This window comes from Dreissena polymorpha, chromosome 3 (genome assembly GCF_020536995.1).
Source record: "Dreissena polymorpha isolate Duluth1 chromosome 3, UMN_Dpol_1.0, whole genome shotgun sequence".
NCBI classification, from domain to species: Eukaryota; Metazoa; Mollusca; class Bivalvia; order Myida; family Dreissenidae; genus Dreissena; species Dreissena polymorpha.
The window spans coordinates 83,341,573-83,363,038 of NC_068357.1; the positions used below are offsets into that span (position 1 = coordinate 83,341,573).

General features: G+C 35.7%; 1 protein-coding gene and 1 long non-coding RNA gene across 43 annotated transcripts in view; one reads left to right on the forward strand and one right to left on the reverse strand.

The window, feature by feature from the left end:
- LOC127875025 (uncharacterized) overlaps positions 1 to 21,466 on the reverse strand; it is a 305,966-nt gene that overhangs the window by 93,235 nt on the left and 191,265 nt on the right. For 8 of the 42 annotated variants that reach the window (XM_052419814.1, XM_052419805.1, XM_052419804.1 and 5 more), the window contains one exon: positions 13,985 to 14,065. The exons of 13 other annotated variants lie outside the window; for them this stretch is intronic. In XM_052419814.1, coding sequence (XP_052275774.1) covers positions 13,985 to 14,065 — 81 coding nt within the window. Of the gene's footprint in view, positions 1 to 1,355; positions 3,686 to 4,455; positions 4,515 to 5,482; positions 5,574 to 6,391; positions 6,457 to 8,515; positions 8,636 to 13,984; positions 14,066 to 21,466 lie in introns of those variants that run through there. 21 more of the 42 variants (XM_052419797.1, XM_052419781.1, XM_052419769.1 and 18 more) reach the window with 10 other exon arrangements.
- Positions 1 to 21,466, forward strand: part of LOC127875033 (uncharacterized) — a 252,157-nt gene that overhangs the window by 59,468 nt on the left and 171,223 nt on the right. The gene's annotated exons all lie outside the window — the stretch shown is intronic.

The following is a 21,466-nucleotide window of genomic DNA, read 5'->3' on the forward strand; positions in this document are numbered from 1 at the left end:
TCTTGTGTGATAGAATTGAGAAAAATAACCGATGTCTGACATAATGATTGCAAATATTCAAAAGCCAACCATCTATAGCTTAAAGGCTATATATTAAACATTCTGATTTTATGGTGATGTTATCCAAATTTACCTAGAAACATTATCACAATACTGTTTTGAAACGTTGAATTTGATCGACATGTTTTCCAAAATTTTCGATCTGTGACAAAGTTGGTCAACTATTTATCATTACACCAATCACCCTGATATTGCTCATAAAAAAATCAGTTTGTTCTAGGATGTTTAATTGTGTTATTACTTCTAATGAAAATGGCATTCAAATATTCCCTTTTAGTTCGCTGGAAAATAAACTTGTGAATTAATGTTTAGACAGCTGCGGAAAAAGACCAAAACATACTAGTATGTAAAATTGTATCAATTAACCAAATAAGAATGTTCTACCTTTTTAACTTTGCAATTGTGTTACCATGGCAACATAATCACAATGTTTACTTATTTAAACAACTCTTTATACATAGAATATATTCCAAGTAACACTGGTCATTTTTAAAAAACAGCAATAGTTGTTCTCTGTTTCTCATTCTATTGTATGAACATTTTTTCAATATCTGTAAAATGTTGCTATGTGTGGTATATTTGTTCTGTACCTATACTCAAATTTTGATTATGTTTTGTGTTTGTTTGTTAAAAATGTTTTAAGGACTTACATACATCTATGAATAACATGCACTTCATTAAAAATGGATTATATTACACTTATTATTACCATTGTAACCATTCATATTTATAGGGAAATGATCCTTTGTTCAGTCCATTTATAGATCTTCATGTGTACAAAACAATTTTCAATTCAATTTTCATGCAGATTATGTATGTATTCATAATTGTACATCAGTTTCAGTAAACTAACAGTATTATTTTTGTTTATCATATAACAATTCAGCACTGACAAATAATACACTTGAAAGCACTTTAAGGGTTAAAAAACAAATGTTACAAAACCATTGTGCTGGCTTAAATGTCAAGGTCTAAGCAAACACTTAAGAGTTTTCCAATATTTATTACATGTTCATACTGAGATTATGTGTTCCCACAAGGTCCATAACTTTCCTGTTCATCATGTGATTTTGAAATAAATTATCATGGATCATATATATAGATCTCATAGCATCATATCAAGAGGCCTTGTCCCGTGCAATTATGTTGCTCTCTTTAAGGTCAAGGTCACTGATGAAACTTTTTGAATTTGTGAATATTCCTACATGTCTTAATAGTCTATCAGTGTCAAACATATTCAATATATTGATATGTATGTTTTCAATTTTTATGGAAAAATCCAACATAAAACGAGCTATTTCCAAGCGATTTATTATTCAGTTAAGTATGGAAATATTAAGGTACAATTGTGAACAAAAATGTGAACAAAATTAACAAAACAAAAAACACAAAGTGCCAAGATTAAGTAATAGAAATATAAAGAATATACAGTTTAGTTCAACTGGTAAATCTGGAGTGTATTAAAAACTAACATACCCGTACATTCACTGGTCCAGCCAAATCATTACAAAACTAAGAACTGTTGCCATTACAAAGGTGGTTACCAGTCACTTATACCTGTCTTGATATAGGAGGGAATACAGTTTAAAATTTTCAAATAAGTATCTAAAAACCTTGGGATATTATTTAAATGCTGGATTATATGTGTACGTTTTTTCTGCAATATCTTTTTATTGGAATGTTTGGCTTGGTAGTTCTTTTTCAGTCCTTTGCTGGTATTTGGGGTGTTAAGCGTTAAGCCTTTTAACAATGGAATATGTATTCTTACAACAAAAATCTCATCACGATACTGAATAATTGATTTTGTCTAATTATTTTTTTTAATTTAGGTTATTTACCATATTAACAAACAGACATCGTCACATTTATTCAGTCATTTTGAAACTCAAAGAAATTTCTTCAATGCATATTCTATTCTGAGCAAAAATGGTGTCCTATGTGGCAATAATAAACCTTTAAAACCACTTCTCATTCATCATTATTTTTTGTGAATCCTCCATTAAATTGGTGTTTACTTTTATATGGCAATTTATTAAGGAATAATTTAATACGCACGTTTTCACAGTCTATTTCCGCTTCAAAACCAATTAATTGTAACACATGAATGGCAGAAGCACCCAAAACCTTAAATATTAAAGCAAAGAAGGTGGCATTAAAAAAGAAAATAAGTCAAACAACCACCAGGAATATATAAATATACAATACATCTGTAAGTTCTTACATAAATTACTTGTACGAACAATAAACCATGCCAAATGCACATGTCAATACATACATGTATCAATCCAAATACAAACATATTGAATGATCAAATGATATAGACTTACTCATCATCCCATCTGATATATTAAGCCTTACTAACAAAATATCACAGTCACACATTCACAAACGGATTCAAGGCTATGCAAAATCAATCTAATTAACAAAAGATGTAAATATTTTCTAAAAATAATTTGTTTATTTTATATCATCACATTTTTACAACCTGACAATTTTGATCCAAATAAGATAGAAATAAAGACAATGAAATACATTTGTATAGTATAAATAGTAAAAAATAAATGGATGCTCACATACAGCTTTTCCATTTTTAGCAGCTTTAGAAATTCTTAAGAATCAAGCAAATAGTATAAAATGAATTCAACAATTAAACATGTTCTTTAGAACTTAGCTGTGTATACACAATTTATACTATTTCAACTCAATTAGTTTCCAAATTACACATTGAAATCTTGACCTGGATTATTGAATTGTTATGTCCAAACAAATATATACACACTAGCATACAAAAACACCTCATGGAACCCAATGTTTAAGGAAAATGGTGTACTTAGTATTGAAGATAAATTGAAACAAATACAATAACAAGCTCATGATAAATATCTTATGGAATATTATTTGTACAAACCCAAAATCGGTATTATGCTAAAGGTTTTTTTCTCACATTAAAAATATTCCTAATACAATAACCAAAATCGTGTAAAAATATTAATACGAACATAAAGTTCAAGTTATGTTTTGTTGAAATTTTACTATAATACAACCAGCAGTACATATTACATCACAGAAGAAAAAAAAATCTTCAGATGATACTATGTGACAACAATAAGTATATTTATAACTATAGTCCCTTTAAATAATTTTGTTGAAATCCAAACATTGCACATACCTTTGTTACAACTAGATAAAAATTCAACCATTTTACAAACAAAACATTTGAAAACTTATATAATTAAACTGCAATAAGTTATATTTACAATGTGTAACAATAGTAACTTTCAACCATTTCATGCACAATTTAATATTAACTGTCAACACAAATATGTATATACATAAAAAAAGCAGTGATCAAATCTGGTTATAACAAGTCAACAAAAAATATAGATACACATAAAAAATAACATTGTAAACATTGGAAATTGGATCCTTTCTTCACCTTGACGTCTTCATTGTCAACATTGTATCACACATAGCATTCCAAACTGTTCTGTGAGTGTAAACAGAAATCATGTCTAGTCGACAACCAAGGACGTACACATGGTGTTCATGTCTAGTTGACAACTGCTGACGTACACATAGTGTTCAGTCCACACACACCAGCCCCACGATACACCAGGTAATAGCCCTGGAATGGTGTAAAATAAGTGTTTATTTGAGCCCTCGTCTGAGATAAACTTGACTTAATGCATATTTGCAAAGTTTCATATCAAATTAGCCAGTGCAGTCAACAAAGGCTTATCAGGCACGACACTTTTACAGAATTTTTTGTTTTAAGGAAGTCTCTTTAAAAAAACAAGCGATGTGTTTGTGAAACACTATGTCCCCATATATATGACCTTTGACCTTGAAGGATGACCTTGACCTTTCACCGCTCAAAATAAGCAGCTCCATGAGATACACATGCATGCCAAATATCAATTTGCTAGCTTCAACATTGCAAAAGTGCACATTAAATTAGCGATGTTGACCCAAATATTTGACCTTTGACCTTGAAGAATGACCTTGACCTTTCACCACTCAAAATCTGCAGCTTCATGAGATACACTTGCATGCCAAATATGAAGTTGCTATCTTCAATATTGCAAAAGTTATGGCAAATGTTAAAGTTGGGGCAAACAAACAAACCAGCAAACAAACCAACAAACAAACCAACAGACAGGGCAAAAACAATATGTCCCCCACTATATTGCCGAGCTAAAAATAAAAATCAATATTTGTGAAAGAAAAGGAATTAACTGTTGATTTTAAACACACTTAAACCATCTAATACCAATTTGTTTGCTAATTAAGCACACTGACAAGAGTTCATGATTTAAACATAAAACACTGGACTGTACCTCATTGTTCTCTGAAGATATGGACACATGAATAAATGAACTGCAATACAATGTTTACCTTCTCGCCCCAGTCAGGTCCCCAGCTGTTCTTGACAATCCAGTAGGGCTTGCTGCCATCTGACAAGAGACAAGAATGCAAAACTTGAGTCGCTTTCTGGGAACACTGGGTTTAATGCATGTGGTTTAACCCTTTGCATGCTGGGAAATTTGTCATCTGCTAAAATGTCGTCTGCTGAATTGATAAAATTAGCATTTTCTTCTTTTTTTCAAATAATACTATCAGAATAGCAAACATTTTGGATCCTGATGAGACGCCACATTCTTTGGCGTCTCATCTGAATCCAAACTGTTTGCAAAGGCCTTTAATGTTCGGTTCCCACACTGAAAAGGTTAAATGGCATCCCAGATTAGCCTGTGCAATCCACATAGGCTTATCAGGGAAGACACTTTCCGCCTTAACTGGGCATTTCTGAAGAAGAGATTTCCTTGAAACAAAAAAATACAATGCAAGTGGAAAGAGCAGTCCCTGATTAGCCTGTGTAGGGTTACGATAAGCCCAGTTTTCCCAGTGCAAGGTTCATATACTTGGAAACTACAATGTACAATATCTCTGCTACATACATCATCCATGCAAGATTTGACAGTTCAAGAGTAAAATAGAAAAGCAAAATAATTATTGTACCTGTAACTTTCTAGATAATCTGAAGTATCATACACATTATTATATTTCAAGTTCTCAGTTAAATGAAATTCTGAAGTACAAATTATAACAAGACCTGACTCTTATACTGCCATAGTATCAGAATGGTGAGGCATACAATACAACTCTTAAAGCAAATTTAAATGTACCAAAGTTAGCACCAACTTAAAACCTTTTACCACTTAGATACGCACTTTGACGAGTTTCTAGTCCCTTAGAAATCAAATACAATTGTCTTGTAAGTTTTAATGTGTTCATTTCCAACTCTAAGATCCAGACTGCCAGTTACTCGCGGGCTGCCAGTTACTCGCGGGCTGTTCTGGTTTTATACTGGTTGCATACAGACTTTTTCACTTTTCTCCTTAGTCGGAAAAGTAGTACATACCGACGCCATATCCAACAATGAGCACCCCGTGATCCAGATCCTTGGGGTTACAGAGGAACTTCCAGGGGTGGGAAATACCTCCCATGTAGAACTGAAATCATGTAAGGTTAGATGTAAGACAGGGATGGGAAGTACCTCCAATGTAGAACTGAAATCATGTAAGGTTAGATGTAAGACAGGGGTGGGAAACACCTACCATGTTGAACTGAAATCATGTAAGGTTAGATGTAAGACAGGGGTGGGAAGTACCTCCCATGGAGAACTGAAATCATGTAATGTTAGATGTAAGACAGGGGTGGGAAGTACCACTCATGGAGAACAGAAATCATGTAAGGTTAGAAGTTAGCCAGGGGTGGGAAGTACCTCCCACGTAGAACTGAAATCATGTACAGTAACATGTAAAAGGGTGAGACGAAGTTTATGGAGCAAATAAGAACACAAAAACATCAAGATTAATAATGCATTGTTTCCTTATAACTTCCATTACATACAAATATTGCATGTATTTTCTGCATGATAAAAGAATTACCATTTATGCAATCTATAAATACATTTTTTGAACAGAATGAGCCAATTGATGGGAGTTTGTCTCACACAATTTGTTGCATATACACAACCATGGACCCATAATTCATATTTGTCATTCAGTGGGCGCGAAAAAATGCATGTACAAATAAATTATACATGGCTCCCTTAATTGCTGTTATTAAACTTGTGAACAGATATTATGATCTGTCGTTTTGCATCTTTCAGCTATTTCTAATAACAATACAACTTTTTCAAAGACATTGTGCAGTTACTTCATTTCTTTACATTATGTTTAAGCTTTTGTTCAAATGCATGTAAAATCCTTAAGATAATTTTGGTTTCAAAAGAGTCATGTCCCTTAGACCAAATGACTCTACTTGCCTGCATAGCAAAGGCGTTGATACCAATAGAGATAGGACCATTGGCTACGAGCCAGGCAGCCATCTCTGTAAAGAAGAAACAAAAAGACAACTTTCACAATAAAGCAATACAAATGTTTCATATTTTTGTGGTTGTTATTTTTGCAACCTTCATGATTGACTTGTCTACATCAAAAGCAAAAGGTGTCTAAAGTTTTTCAAAAAGTAACCATAATACCAATTTGCATTACCATATGTGTCTTGTTCTGAGAAAATTGGGCTTAATGCATGTGCGTAAAGTGTCGTCCCAGATTAGCCTGCGCAGTCCACACAGGCTAATCAGGGACGACACTTACCGCCTAAACTTGATTTTCGGCAAGGAGGGACTTCCTTGAAACAAAAAACAAGAGTGCCAAACTGTCACAAGATACGCCCGTTCGGAGGTTTTGGACACCATGCTTAATGCTTGAAATGCACTAAGTGACCTCGAGACCTAGTTATTGACCCGGCATGACCCATATTTGAACTTGACCTAGATATCATTTAGATGTAACATCTGACTAAATTTGGTGAAGATCAAATGAAAACTACTTCAATTAGAGAGCGGGCACCATGCTAAATGCTTGAAATTCATTATGTGTCCGATCGTGACCTCGTTTTTGACCCGGCATGACCCATATTCGAATTTGATCTACATATCATCTAGACTCAACTTCTGACCAAATTAGGTGATGATCAGATGCAAACTACTTCAATTAGAGAGCGGACACCATGCTAAATGCTTGAAATGCACTAAGTAACCTTGTGACCTAGTTTTTGACCCGGCATGACCCATATTCGAACTTGACCTAGATATCAACTAGATGCAACTACTGACCAAGTTTGGTGAAGATCGGATGAATACAATTTGAATTAGAGTCCGGACAAAGTGGCGCCGTTGAAAATGCACTAATTGACCCTATGACCTAGTTTTTGACCCGGCATGACCCATATTCGAACTTGGCCTATATATCAACTAGATGCAACTGCTGACCAAGTTTGGTGAAGATCGGATGAATACAATTTGAAATAGAGTCCGGACAAAGTGGCCCCTTTGAAAATGCACTTATTGACCCTATGACCTAGTTTTTGACCCGGCATGACCCATATTCGAACTTGGCCTAGATATCAACTAGATGCAACTGCTGACCAAGTTTGGTGAAGATCGGATGAATACAATTTGAATTAGAGTCCGGACAAAGTGGCGCCGTTGAAAATGCACTAATTGACCCTATGACCTAGTTTTTGACCCGGCATGACCCATATTCGAACTTGGCCTATATATCAACTAGATGCAACTGCTGACCAAGTTTGGTGAAGATCGGATGAATACAATTTGAATTAGAGTCCGGACAAAGTGGCCCCTTTGAAAATGCACTTATTGACCCTATGACCTAGTTTTTGACCCGGCATGACCCATATTCGAACTTGGCCTAGATATCAACTAGATGCAACTGCTGACCAAGTTTGGTGAAGATCGGATGAATACAATTTGAATTAGAGTCCGGACAAAGTGATGCCTTCCGCCCGCCGCCCGCCGCCCGCCGCCCGCCGCCCGCCGCCCGCCGCCAAGGGGTTTCACATAATACGTCCCGTATTTTATACGGGCGTATAAAAACATAAAAGCGGAAAGTGTCGTCCCTAATAAGCCTGTGCGGACTGCACAGGCTAATCTGGGATGACACTTTACGCACATGCATTAAGCCCAGTTTTCTCAGAACAAGACACATATGTCTAAGAGTCCTAAGAATCATGTGGAAATTAAATCATACATTAACTGACTGAATCTCAAACCAGCAGCAAGGTGCAAACAATATAACAAAGCATAGAAGAGATATAAGACAATATAATAAGTTGTGCTCTGAGTAAAGGGGGCTTAATGCATATGCTTAAAATTGTAGAACCAAATAAGTCTGTGGAGTCTGCACAGGCTTATCAGGGACAACACTTTCCGCATTAATCATATTTTTCATTTAAATCAAAGCAAAAATCCAGTTTACACGAAAAGTGTTGTCCCTGATCAGCCTGTGCATACGGCACAGTCTAATCAGGGGTGACACTCAAGGCACATGCTGGCTTAATTATGAATAGATATAAAACAATGTACCATGTTCATCAGAGGAGATGGCCACAGAGTCGTTGATGTAGACGCTGACGTCAGAGCGGTTGAAGTGACACTTCTCGTCCTCTCCTTTGTACTTGTAGTCTGTCTCAGTCTCCAGGCCGCCTGTCACACACAGAACCAGTTAGGGCAGTAGTTAAACATATTGGAAACTATGCAGAGAAAATAAGTGGAAAAAGCAAATGAATTTCAAACAATCTGTATCTTGAAGATACTGTGTCCGTTTAATCAGTTCATTCGAAATGAAAACAGGATAGGATTATGAACAGTTATTCAAAATAATTTAATTCAAGAGTCCACAGACTTGTATTGCATTTCATTGTGTAATCTGTCTCAGTCTCAAGGCCACCTGTCACACACCAACCAGTTACTCCAAGTCTTTGAGTCTTAGAGTCATGCTCCGAGAAAAGGGTGGTTAATGCATGTGTGAAAAGTGTCATTCCTGATAGTCCACACAGGCTAATCAGGGACAACACTTTCCGCTTTTATGGCATTTTTCATTTAAGGGAGACTCTTCTTGTCCTGTATAAAATCAAATAAAAGACCTTTTCATTTAAGAGTTTCATTAGATTCATTTCCAACCCTAAGAAAATCATGAGAAGCAAACAGCATAAAACTTAAACAACCTGCTACTTCCTTGAAAGCTGTTCTGGTTGTATGCTGGATGTATATAGCCATTTTAACTTTGCTTTTAAGCAGAAAAGAGTTAAGGCTTGTATACTTAGTAATGTACACACACACTATTTGAAAACATGCAGAGAAAATTTGTAGAAAATGAAAAGGTAGTAATTAAAGTTCTGCACATAGTAGTTTGAAACAAGAGGGCCAAGATGGCCCTAGTTTGCTCACCTGAGAGGAGTCGGTTCATTCAATCTTTACCTAATGTAAAACTTGACCTAGATATTGACCAGACAAACATCCTTGTCAAGTTTCATCATTATTGAACCATAACTCTGGCGTAGGGAGTTTTTTTGTTTTTGTTAGATTTGAAATGGTGATCTATCATCAAACTTGACTGAGATCTTTCAGCAACTTTGATAAAGAATGCTTGAGAAATGTGAATGCTAGAGTATTTAAAAACCAAATGTGGACGGACGGAGAGCGGACAAAGACCAATCCTAAAACCTCACCTGAGCAATCAGGTGAGCTAAAAAGTGTGTTTCACCAATCTGAGCCATTTTCCAACTTGTCCAAGAAATCAATAAAACCAATGTATTGACTAAGTTTCACGATGATTAGGCTAAATATGTGACTTCCATAGTGTTCGATCACAAGGTTTCTCTCTATATACATGTAGTCACATAAGGAAAACTGCCCCACCCCCCTGGCAGCCATGTTTATTGACCCATCGGGACCATTTGCAAACTCATCTGAGATATATATAAAACCAATCTTTTCACGAAGTTTCATGATGATTGGGCAAAAAATGTGTCTTAAAAGAGTGTTCACAAGCTTTTTTTTACTATATAAATATAAGACAAGGGACAAAATTGTCACAAAACCAGGTTTTCATTGTTAAAAAAAATCTGATTAAGGGAGACAACTCAAACTGAACTTTTGAAATGAACAAACAAAATTAACCCCCTTTGTAAGTTTGTTTCAAAATAAATCTATTTTAAGTTGTGGTGACCTTAACATTGAAGATATTGACGTGATTCTTTCGTGCGACACACTGTCCCATGATGGTGAACAAATGTTCCAAATAATTGTAAAATCTCACAATGAATGACATAGTTATGGCCCAGACAAGCTCATTTATTGCCAATTTTGACCTTTGAACTCAAAGTGTGACCTTGACCTTGGAGATATCGACGTAATTATTTCACGTGACACACCGTCCAATGATGGTGAACAAATGTGCCAAATGATTTTAAAATATGACAATGAACGACATAGTTATGGCCCGGATAAGCTTGTTCCGCCAGCCCGCCAGCCAGCCAGCCAGCCAGCCAGCCAGCCCGCCTGCATTCGCCAATCTAATTACCAGTTTTTTCCTTCGGAAAACCTGGTTAAAAACTGCCACCCCCCCCCCCTGGCAGCCATGTTATTCAACTGACCGGAACCATTTTCCAACTTAACTCTCGTATCAGGGAAACAAATGTTCTGACCAAATTTCATGAAAATTTGGCAACAAATGTAATTTCTAGAGTGTTCACATGTTTTCACTATAAACATATAGAGAAAAATGCCCCGCCCACTGGCGGCTATGTTTTTTCACCGATCTGGACCATTTTCGAACTCGTCCGAGATATCAATAAAACCAATGTTTTGACCAACTTTCTTGATGATTGGGCAAATATTGTGACTTCTAGAACCATTTTCGAACTCAACTCTCATATCAAAGAAACATGACTTCTAGAGTGTTTACAAGGTTTCTCTATAGCCATATTAGGAAAACTGCCCCGCCCACTTGAGGCCATGTTTTTCAACGGACCGGAACCACTTTTGAACTCAACCAACATATCATTAAAACAGACATTTAGACAAAGTTACATAAAGATTGGGCATTAAATGTGACTTCTAGTGTTTACAAGCTTTTTCTTTTTTTTTTGACCTAGTGACCTAGTTTTTAACCCAGCATGACCCAGTTTCGAACATGATCGAGATATTATTGGGACAAATCTTCTGACCAAGTTTCATGAAGATCGGACAATAAATGTGGCCTCTAGAGTGTTTACGAACAAATGTGGACGGACGGACGACTGACCGACAGACAAAGATCGGTCACAAAAGCTCCCTGAGCAATCAGGTGAGCTAAAAACAAGAGATGTGTTCGTCAGAAACACAATGCCCCCTACCTTGAAGGATGTCCTTGAACTTCCACCACTCAAAATGTTAGCTCCATGAGATACACATGCATTACAAATATCAAGTTGCTATCTTCAATATTGAAAAAGTTATGGCCAATGTTAAAGTTTTCAGAAGGACAGACGCCATATATTAGACATTTTACCTTGAAGGATGACCTTGACCTTCACCTTTCACCACTGAAAATGTGCAGCTCCGTGAGATACACATGCATGCCAAATATCAAGTTGCTATCTTCAATATTGAAAAAGTTATGGCCAATGTTAAAGTTTTCGGACGGACAGACGCCATATATTTGACATTTTACCTTGAAGGATGACCTTGACCTTCACCTTTCACCACTCAATATAATCAGCTCCATGAGATACACATGCAAGCCAAATATCAAGTTGCTATCTTCAATGTTGAAAAAGTTATGACCAATGTTAAAGTTTTGGGACGTACAGACAGATGCCATATATTAGACATTTGACCTTGAAGGATTACCTTGACCATCACCTTTCACCACTCAAAATGTGCAGCTCTGTGAAATGCCCATGCATGCCAAATATCAAGTTTCTATCTTCAATATTGAAAAAGTAATGGCCAATGTTAAAGTTTTCGGACGAAAGACGCCATATATTTTACATTTTACCTTGAAGGATGACCTTCACCTTCACCTTACACCACTCAAAATGTTCAGCTCCATGAGATACACATGCATGCCAAATATCAAGTTGCTATCTTTAATAGTGAAAAAGTTATGGCCAATGTTAAATTTTTAGGACGGACAGACAGACGCCATATATTAGACATTTGACCTTGAAGGATGATCTTGACCTTCACCTTTCACCACTCAAAATGTGCAGCTCCGTAAGATGCACATGCATGCCAAATATCAAGTTGCTATCTTCAATATTGAAAAAGTTATGGCCATTAAAGTTTTCGGACGGACGGACGGACAGACTGACTGACATACACACATAGTGACATACTGACACAGAGTGACGGACAGTTCAACTGCTATATGCCACCCAACCGGGGGCATAAAAACATCCAACCTTGAATAACAATTAACACGTAAATGATACACAAATATACACTGTTTATTATGAAAACATTAATAATCAAAGGGGAGTAACTACTGTAACCTTAAATGCAATATTTAGAAGAGTTGTCTCGCATGTTACATGTACATAACCTTAATTCATGATTGTTTAACAAGCCTTTTTATTATATGAATATAAGGAAAACTGCCCCGTCCCCCAGGCTACCATATTTTTCAACGGACCGGAACCATTTTCAAACTTAACTCACATATCTAGGATACAAAAGTTTCTGACAAAATTTCATGAAAATTGGACCAAAAATGTGACTTCTAGAGTGTTGACATGTTTTCACTAAATACAAATAGAGAAAAATGCCCCGCATGTTTTTTCACCAATCTGGACCATTTTCGAACTTGTCCGAAATATCGATAAAACCAATGTTTTGACCAACTTTCATGATGATTTGGCAAAAATTGTGACTTCTAGAGTGTTTACAAGGTTCCTATATAGCCAAATAAGGAAAACTGCCTCCCCCCCCCCCGGCAGCCACGTTATTCAACTGACCAGAACCATTTTCGAACTCAACCAACATATCATTAAGGCAAACATTTTGACAAAGTTACATAAAGATTGGGCATGAAATGTGACTTCTACAGTGTTTACAAGTTTTTTCTTTACTTTTTTTACCTTGTGACCTAGTTTTTGACCCGGAACAACCCAGTTTCGAACTCGACCGAGATTTCATTGGGACGAAGCTTCTGACCAAGTTTCATGAAGATCGGACAACAAATGTGGCCTCTACAGTGTTTACGAACAAATGTTAACGGACGGACGGACGACAGACAAAGACCGGTAACAATAGCTCACCTGAGCAATCAGGTGAGCTAAAAAACAACAACACTAGACTGATTGAAAAGATATGGTGTTTGCATTGCAAAGACTATTGTTGAAACTAGAGCTTTGTAACAAACATGACAAATACCCCTGCAATGCTTTGTCAGTTATCTTTATGGGCAAATCACTCAGACATGAGTGAATCACTTGGCATGATTAACAAGTCTTGTTCATGGACATCTCATGGTGATGGCATACTTCATGTTTCAACGTTATCACTTGAGAAATGCAGAAGAAATTTGCTTGGGTTTAGTAGAAATATTTCTCAAATATACCAAGAACTGGTTATACACAGGAAACACACCAGTCAATTTCAATACACTTGGGTTTGAGAATGGTGTTTACTTAAGCAGTGATCATAAATTGTGTGCCTAAATTTGAAATCACCATACACCAGCTAGGATCACTACTAACAATAGAGTATAAAAATAATTTTAAAATATGAATCACTGAACAAATATTTCCATTCTGTAAAAATGAGAATGAGAAATTTTATACACAAGGTGAAATCAACACAGACACATAATTTTATTTATAAACACAGAACACTGCTGAGTACAATTCATCTGGGTACTTACTCAAATCACTCATACAAAATGTATGATTTGTACATCAATGCAAAGATTAATTAAAACAAAAAAAAGCTGCTTGCATCACAACTGGCTAACGAGAAGTAACACATTTAAAAGAGCTAATTGTAACAGTCTCCAGAATTCTACCATACCCAAGCGTTCAATCTCTTTATAGGCATTGGATGGCAGCCCACCGTTGCATCCTTCATCAACCTTGTCACAGTCAACCAGCTCTGGAAATAATATGGCAAAGAATTAACTCATTTATGCCTAGCGTCCTGAAAAAAGGACATTGCAAACAGCGTAGACCCAGATGAGACGCCGCATAATGCGGCGTCTCATCTGGGTCTGCGCTGTTTGCTTAAATGAATTTCTTTATGAAATATTCTAAATACAGAAATAAATATACTTGACACCCCTAATTTTGGAAATAAGTTGATCCAATTTTGAAGGATGGGAGAGTCCACTGGGCATAAATGGGTTTATGAGCAGAATAGCAACATACTTCATACCAATTGAAAAGCGAATATTTCGGTAATCAATTGTTCCACGGTTAAAACCAGTCGAGCTTGTGTAATGCAGTATTACATGAGAAGCTGAGTCTCAAGTGTGATACAAAATAATACATACCCTTGAAATAACTGACAAGCGTGAAATTACTTTTTATCATATACCACATAGAACTTCAATTATATAGTAATCTTCATTTATCTTAATGAAAATCACACGTATAATGACTACATTGGTAATCTGTATTCTTATTTCATATGACACATAAGAATAATATTTTCATGACGTTGTCATTCCACATCAGCAGTCATAAACACAATCCTAGAAGCGATGTGAACAAAAAAATAAGGCATTTCTATGCCCTCTTAAATGTTGAGGCTTCGGCATTAATGTTTATGATACTAAAGCTGCTACTGAAAACATTTAAGAGGTTCATAAGGATAAAACAGAAGTCTTCCAAGTGATCGAATTGCACTAGCAAGTCAAAAGTAAATGCTCCTGATTTAACCTTTACCACTTAGATACGTATTTTCATGCATGTGTAGTCCCTTAGAAAGTTATACAGTCGAAACTGACCTAACGGCCACCTGAATTTACCGGTCACCTGCAGACAACGGTCAGTCTGGAATCCCCCCGACGAAAAACACTCTATATTACACTTGAATTCAACGGCAACCTGTCCATAACGGCCAACGGCCACTACATTCCACTCCAAAATTCATGTTTGACCTGAAATCAACGGTCACGCGTCAGTCGTCTCGAGTCGTCTCGAGTCGCTAAAATTAAAAACACAGCACATCATGTGTCCGTCTATTTTGCGGTAAAAGCGTCTGATAGCGGTAATTGTCTTAGATACTATAAAAGCGGCCCGCTGCGAGTAAACAAACAATTTGTGCATCCATGACCGGTATGTAAAATTGTTTCACCATTATAATTGAATTTTCATTTTAATTGCATTAAAAGACCAATTGTCTGCAACTCATTTTGCTACCAGTTGTTTATTAAAAATATATTTTATATTCGTTATTTTACATGACTAACCCACTCCTCTAAGCCGAAATGATCCGTAAAACAAAATTGTGTCTTTGTGTCGTATGAACGAATCTGCACTAAAACTAAATTTAGGTTCACATCGTACATGCATGATCAGTTGTTTAACGAAAAGACGGTTGATATTCAAATGCATTTTTTTCTCCCTCCGGGATAGTGTTTTAGTATGTTGATGCTGAATTAACAAATATAAGTGTAAATTGTATATGAAGTGAAAATACAAAAAATAAACAACGGTTGCGATAGCCAGCTATAAACTGTTAGATGCCCATAATATCACTTTAAACAGGTGACATTAACAATAACAATGTTTATTAATAGCAATTATCGTCTGCATGCATAACGCATTAGCGCGTGACAAAGTCAATTGGTCTGTATCGCTGATTAAGTGTTAAAACAACATTAAGCTGGCGAGTGTTTTGATAAGAAGGCGATAAGAGGATTAGTGATTAGCTTTAATGGCAAAACATGGACTGATTTGCAACATTTAAAGCGTCTGAAAGCGGTAATTGTCTATGATATTATAAAAGCGGCCCGCTGCGAGTAAACAAATTATAAGGTGTTGAGAAGGTTTCTTTTCCGGGGATAATTGTGGGTGTATCTTCTAAAGAAAATTTATCAGAGTTTATGACTTGTTGAAAGTAATTATCGCGAAATTAAATGACCGCTATTTCTTTGAATTAGAACGGTACAATTACACCGTACTATTGGTTTATGACACCGAATCCGCTTTTTAGACTTTTACGGACGTTATTTACTGAATGAATGAGATGCATGAGAAAACAATTATACCAGCGTTGATAAAGTCATTGTTTAATTTAACATTATGAAATAAAATCAATCTAAAAGATATTATTCTCTATTATTCAATATGCACGCGTAAGTTAATGCTGTTATTATGCTTTGTTAATGCAATGAGCATTTGTTTTACACTGTATGCAAACGACTGGGTGGGGTAACGACGTAGTAATACTACCAACTGGCCAACCTTCTTAAAATTGTGATCCGAATTCAACGGTCACCTGTGGACAACGGTCACTTTGATCATTTCCCTTGACTGACCGCTGAATTCAGGTTTGACTGTTTTTGATTAAAGACCTTTCATACCAGATTTTAGTTTTTAAGGCTTCATCTCCAAACCTTAGATACTGATGAACAGCAAACAGCATAAAACCTGAACAGACTGTAATTTACTCGCAGGCTGTTCTGGTTTTATGCTGTTTGCACATAGCCATTTTCACTTTGCTTCTAAGTGGGGAAGGTTTAACAGAGGTCTTCTAAGTAATCATATTGCGCTAGCAAGTCAAAAGTAAATGCTGCAGCTTTAAAGAGTGGTTAAAAAACTGTTACTTTCAAGAAGCTGACATGCAAATGAGCCTTTCTCTTACAAAAGGGGGCTTTATGCATGTGCATGAAGTGTTGTCCCATATAAGCCTGTGCAGAATACACAGGCTGCCGTATTCAGAAATGACACTTTCTGCCCCGTCTGGATTTTTGCTAAGAAAAGACTTCCTTTAAAAGAAAAATACCATAAAAGCAGAAATTGTCCTCCCTGACACAAAATGCATCCATATGTGGGCAATGATATTCTATATGTTCCTTGTTGCAATGTCAAGTACTAACTTATATATAAGCATGAGTAATTTTATGACAGAGAAACCGGAAGAAATCTGAGCTTTGTGCATTATGTACAAACATGACCTGATTAGTCACTATTGTTGATAAAAAAATTAACAATTGTCTTAAAACAGGAAATAACAGTCTGGTCCTAACAAATGGCAATACACTATACATTCAGTTGTAGACTACTTGATTGAAAAACACACACAAACTTTTCCACATAAAATTTTATGATTCCTGTTCATGAACAAGTAAAATATGAACAAGCTGCACAATGTTTAAAATTAACAAGAAATATCTTTAAAAAAGATAAACGGCGTTGATAGTTCAATGAATGAGATCAATGATAGCGAATGTCTTTCTGTGCAGTTCTTAGCTGCATCACACGCAGTAAGGGATGTTACGCTGAGTTTTCGCGGCTTATTTTACATTATTACATATTGCTGGTCATAAACCTTTAGATACAAAACAGAAAACCAAAAGAAGAATGGAAGTGAAATTAAAACATATGAGTCAACCGGCCACATGAGAAGTTTCCGTATTTATAGGCGCGTTCTTCGAACAAACCTGTTTTAGTGGTTTGTCGGACATTGCTATATGATTCGATTATTAACAGTTTCGAGAATCATCGCGCTCATGCTTAATACAATAGTCAATATGGTGGAATAATTATTGTTAAATTAATCTAAAATAATATTTATCATTGTATTGTTGAAAACACATTAATAATCTATTATTGACATATCTTAATTATATTGCTGAATATCTTCATTTAACATATTTCTATTCTAAAGAAAATTCCAGGTCACCTAGTTCACGGATAGAGTCTTTATTATATAACGATTATTTTACTGGCTGCGAACTCCGGTGATGAACTGTATATAAACTCTGACTTTCACACACTGGCCGCTAATTGACCCGAAACCTCGCGGGTTGAAATGCAATGCATTAAAGGGAGGCATGGCTTCCACTGCTCTTTATACTTTTACATGTTAACATGTTGACATGAATATGGAAATAAGTACTAAATATGAGAACATAGCCTTTAGTATAAACGCTTTTGCGCTGGTAATTCTCTGAAAATAAAAGGTGTACGCACAAACTGTATTTATGTCGAGAATTGATTGTAAAACTGTTTTATCTATTGAGCCTTTTCATTTGAGATAAAATTGTTTCATGCAGTATCACAGTGTTACAAAGACGCGGATATGTTTCCAATGTTTTAGTGTTATACTCAAATCAGCCAATGGAATAAATGAAGTGTATTCATTCGTACCTAGCCGCGGGAAATTTTATTTGAATATTATTGGACACTTACAAAGGTCAGGTCAGGTGAAAAGCTGGCTTAATACAGCACGCCGAAAAATTTTCATTGTGAACAAAAGCTGTCCCAAGACAGTGCACTTTACTGTTCTTCCCCGGGGGGTATCTTCCCAAATTTAAGGGTAGGGGTGTCCCACTGAGACTTCCAAAATGTGACCCATTTTTATACCAGAACTCTGATAAAGTAGACCCATTTTGATATAAGATTGTTGAAAAAGCAGACCCATTTGTATACAATACCATTGAGAAAGTGGACCCATTTCAATACAAGAATTTTGATAAACTGGACCCATTTCAATACTAGAATTTGATAAAGTGGAAACATTTCATACAATAATTTTAATCTTTATCATATCAATACAGTATACTTATTGAATTTGCTATTATATGTTTATTTGTAAATTTCAAATTTGAAATTTACTTTTTGATACCCATTTACATACAAGAATGAAATTTATCATACCCATTTTGTTACTGATACTTTCAAATCTATATGCATTTATTTACAAGCAAATTTCTGATTTCAATACCCATATCTATACTTAGATGCTCAAAACCATACCCATATCTATAATTTTAGTAAAAAAAACACACCCCATATTTTCGGCACACCCCTATATACCCGTATATAGGAAGTTACCCCCCGGGGTTCTTCCACTTTGATTGTATAATTTATGTTTTCTGTCAGTCACATGATAAAATGTCTAAAAATACATATTTGAGTTGAATATCTGTAGTGGGTATAAAGTTTATGTAAACTTAAAGCTTACAATTTATAATATTAAAACAAGAAACATGACCAGGCCAAGACACTAGAATTTCAACTATTTAACAAATAATTAACAAAGAATTTAATTAATATTTAAAGACGGTGAGCATGCAAGCTACCTACACACACAATAACAGCACAATATCTCCATCCAAACTCAAGTTCTTGAGTGGAAACCATTTTTCTATTTTAAGTAACAATGACCTTGACACAATCAGCCACAAATTCAATCCCAGCCTAAAACTAAATGTAATCAACCTACATGTACAAATAATACCTTTATCCAGGTTACTTTTTCGAATTTTAGTTGCAGTGACCATACTGACGCCATATGCAATGCCTTACTAGATCAGCCTGTTAACCACCAACACACAAAGTTCAAAACAATATCTCCATCATTACTTATTATGCGCACACGTGTTTTACATTTTTGGTAATGGAGACCTTGAATTTGATCCGACTGGCCCCAAAACTATGCTAGGTCTGCGAGTTAGCAAGCACATAAGCGCTAAGCTGAAATGTTAAAAAGTACAATAAGGGCAAATCTCGGCTGAATTGAAGCTCAGAGTCACGGGCCTTGGTTAGTGGCCTGACATGATGATCCAAAAGACATGTGTGAAAGTTAAATTAAATATCTGCAGTACCTACAGACATATGTATTTGTTGTGTGCAAAGTTTAAAATGAATGTCAACTTTCACGCAAAACTTTAACTTACTTTTTTAGTACAAAAGGGGACTTAATTATGCTGAAAGGCTAGTAAAAGTGATAGGATATGATAAGCAACTGTTTAAATGACAGAGTAAGAGGCCTTGGTCAGTGGCCTCTTTTGATGATCCATAAAGATTTGCATTAAATTTCAATTGAATATCTGTAGCAGTTACATGCACATTTAAACCTGAATTTCAACTTGCACTCAAACCTTAAACAGACTTACTTGTACATAGAGACATAATCCTGCTAAAAAGCAGGGCACAGTTATTTGTCTTAGTCAGTTAATTTTTGTAATAAAGAACTTAAACACATATGCAACATTTTATTTCAATATCAGTAGTATATACATAGATATATAGAGTAGATGCACGCAAATGCTATCAACAATTAAGTGAGTAGTTAAGCTCACAATATTCAGTGGATTTTGAAGCTGATAAGTATCTAAAAGTTGACAAAAAATAGTCAAAAACTTCAGTAACACATCAGTAATTATTTTACAAGCTTATTTTTCAAGACTTGAGTCCTAAAACCAGGCGGCCCAGCAAGGTCGCAGCCAGACATGGGAACTAAAACAGAAGGCACGGCAATGTCCTGATCACAACTCACCTCTCAGCCTTAGTGATAACCAGACATGAACAACAGTTATGTGGCACTTACTGATAAGGGACTCATCAGGTGACCAAGATCTGGGAAAACAGGGCTTAATGCAACTCGACTTGAACTGATCCAAGACATGTACTTAACTACTAAATCAACACGTTCTAAAGGAAACAGCTCTGATAGTTATTAATAACATTTATTTTGCCAAAACTATTTGGTTTGTACAAACATTATGTAATTTTTTATTTAAGTCGCCATGGTGTAATGAATAATGGGTCTGCCTAGCGACCTGAAGGTCACGGTTTCAATCCTCAATGTGGAAGCGTTCTTTCGATCTCCCCCAAAGTCACCAAGTACTGGTTCTAGGGCCAGGAAACAGACTCGACGGCGTTTCAATAAGCCTGAGGCTTTCAAAGTAATTAAACCTTAAATATAAAATAGGTTAAATTACATAAAAATTATGTAATTGTGTTTGTTTGAAAGCTTTTGAGCACAAATGTAATTTAAAAAAAGACACCTAGTAAGAACATGTATACTAGCCGGTATCTGGGAAAATTGGACTAAATGCTTGAGCTTAAGGGTATCGTCCAAGAAAAGCACACAGGCTAATCAGGAACCACTTTCCGCTTTTATGGAAAATTTCTTAAAAGGATGGATCTTCAAACTGAAAATCCAGTCCAGGCAAAAGGGTCCTCCCTGATTGGCCTGTCTGAATTGTTAAATTGGGTTGTGAACAAAGTAATCAAAGTACAGAGTAAATTGAATGTTCCATTTCAAAATGTTCCCAATACTGGCAGTATAAAGGCATGTATAGAATGTGAAAAGTCCCCTAAAAAAGAAACAGGGATCGCAAGTTTTAGATTCCAACGAGATAGCAAATACATGAAACTGACACATGTTGGAGCATTCCAGTTTGATTGACGCATTAAATTGAAGATACCATTATCAGCAAGCCCAGGTAATAAGATGGGACAGTCAACTGATAAGGTCATTATGGCGTAATTCTCAAAGTGGAAATGAAGTATTTCAACATGATCTCCCCATTTCAGA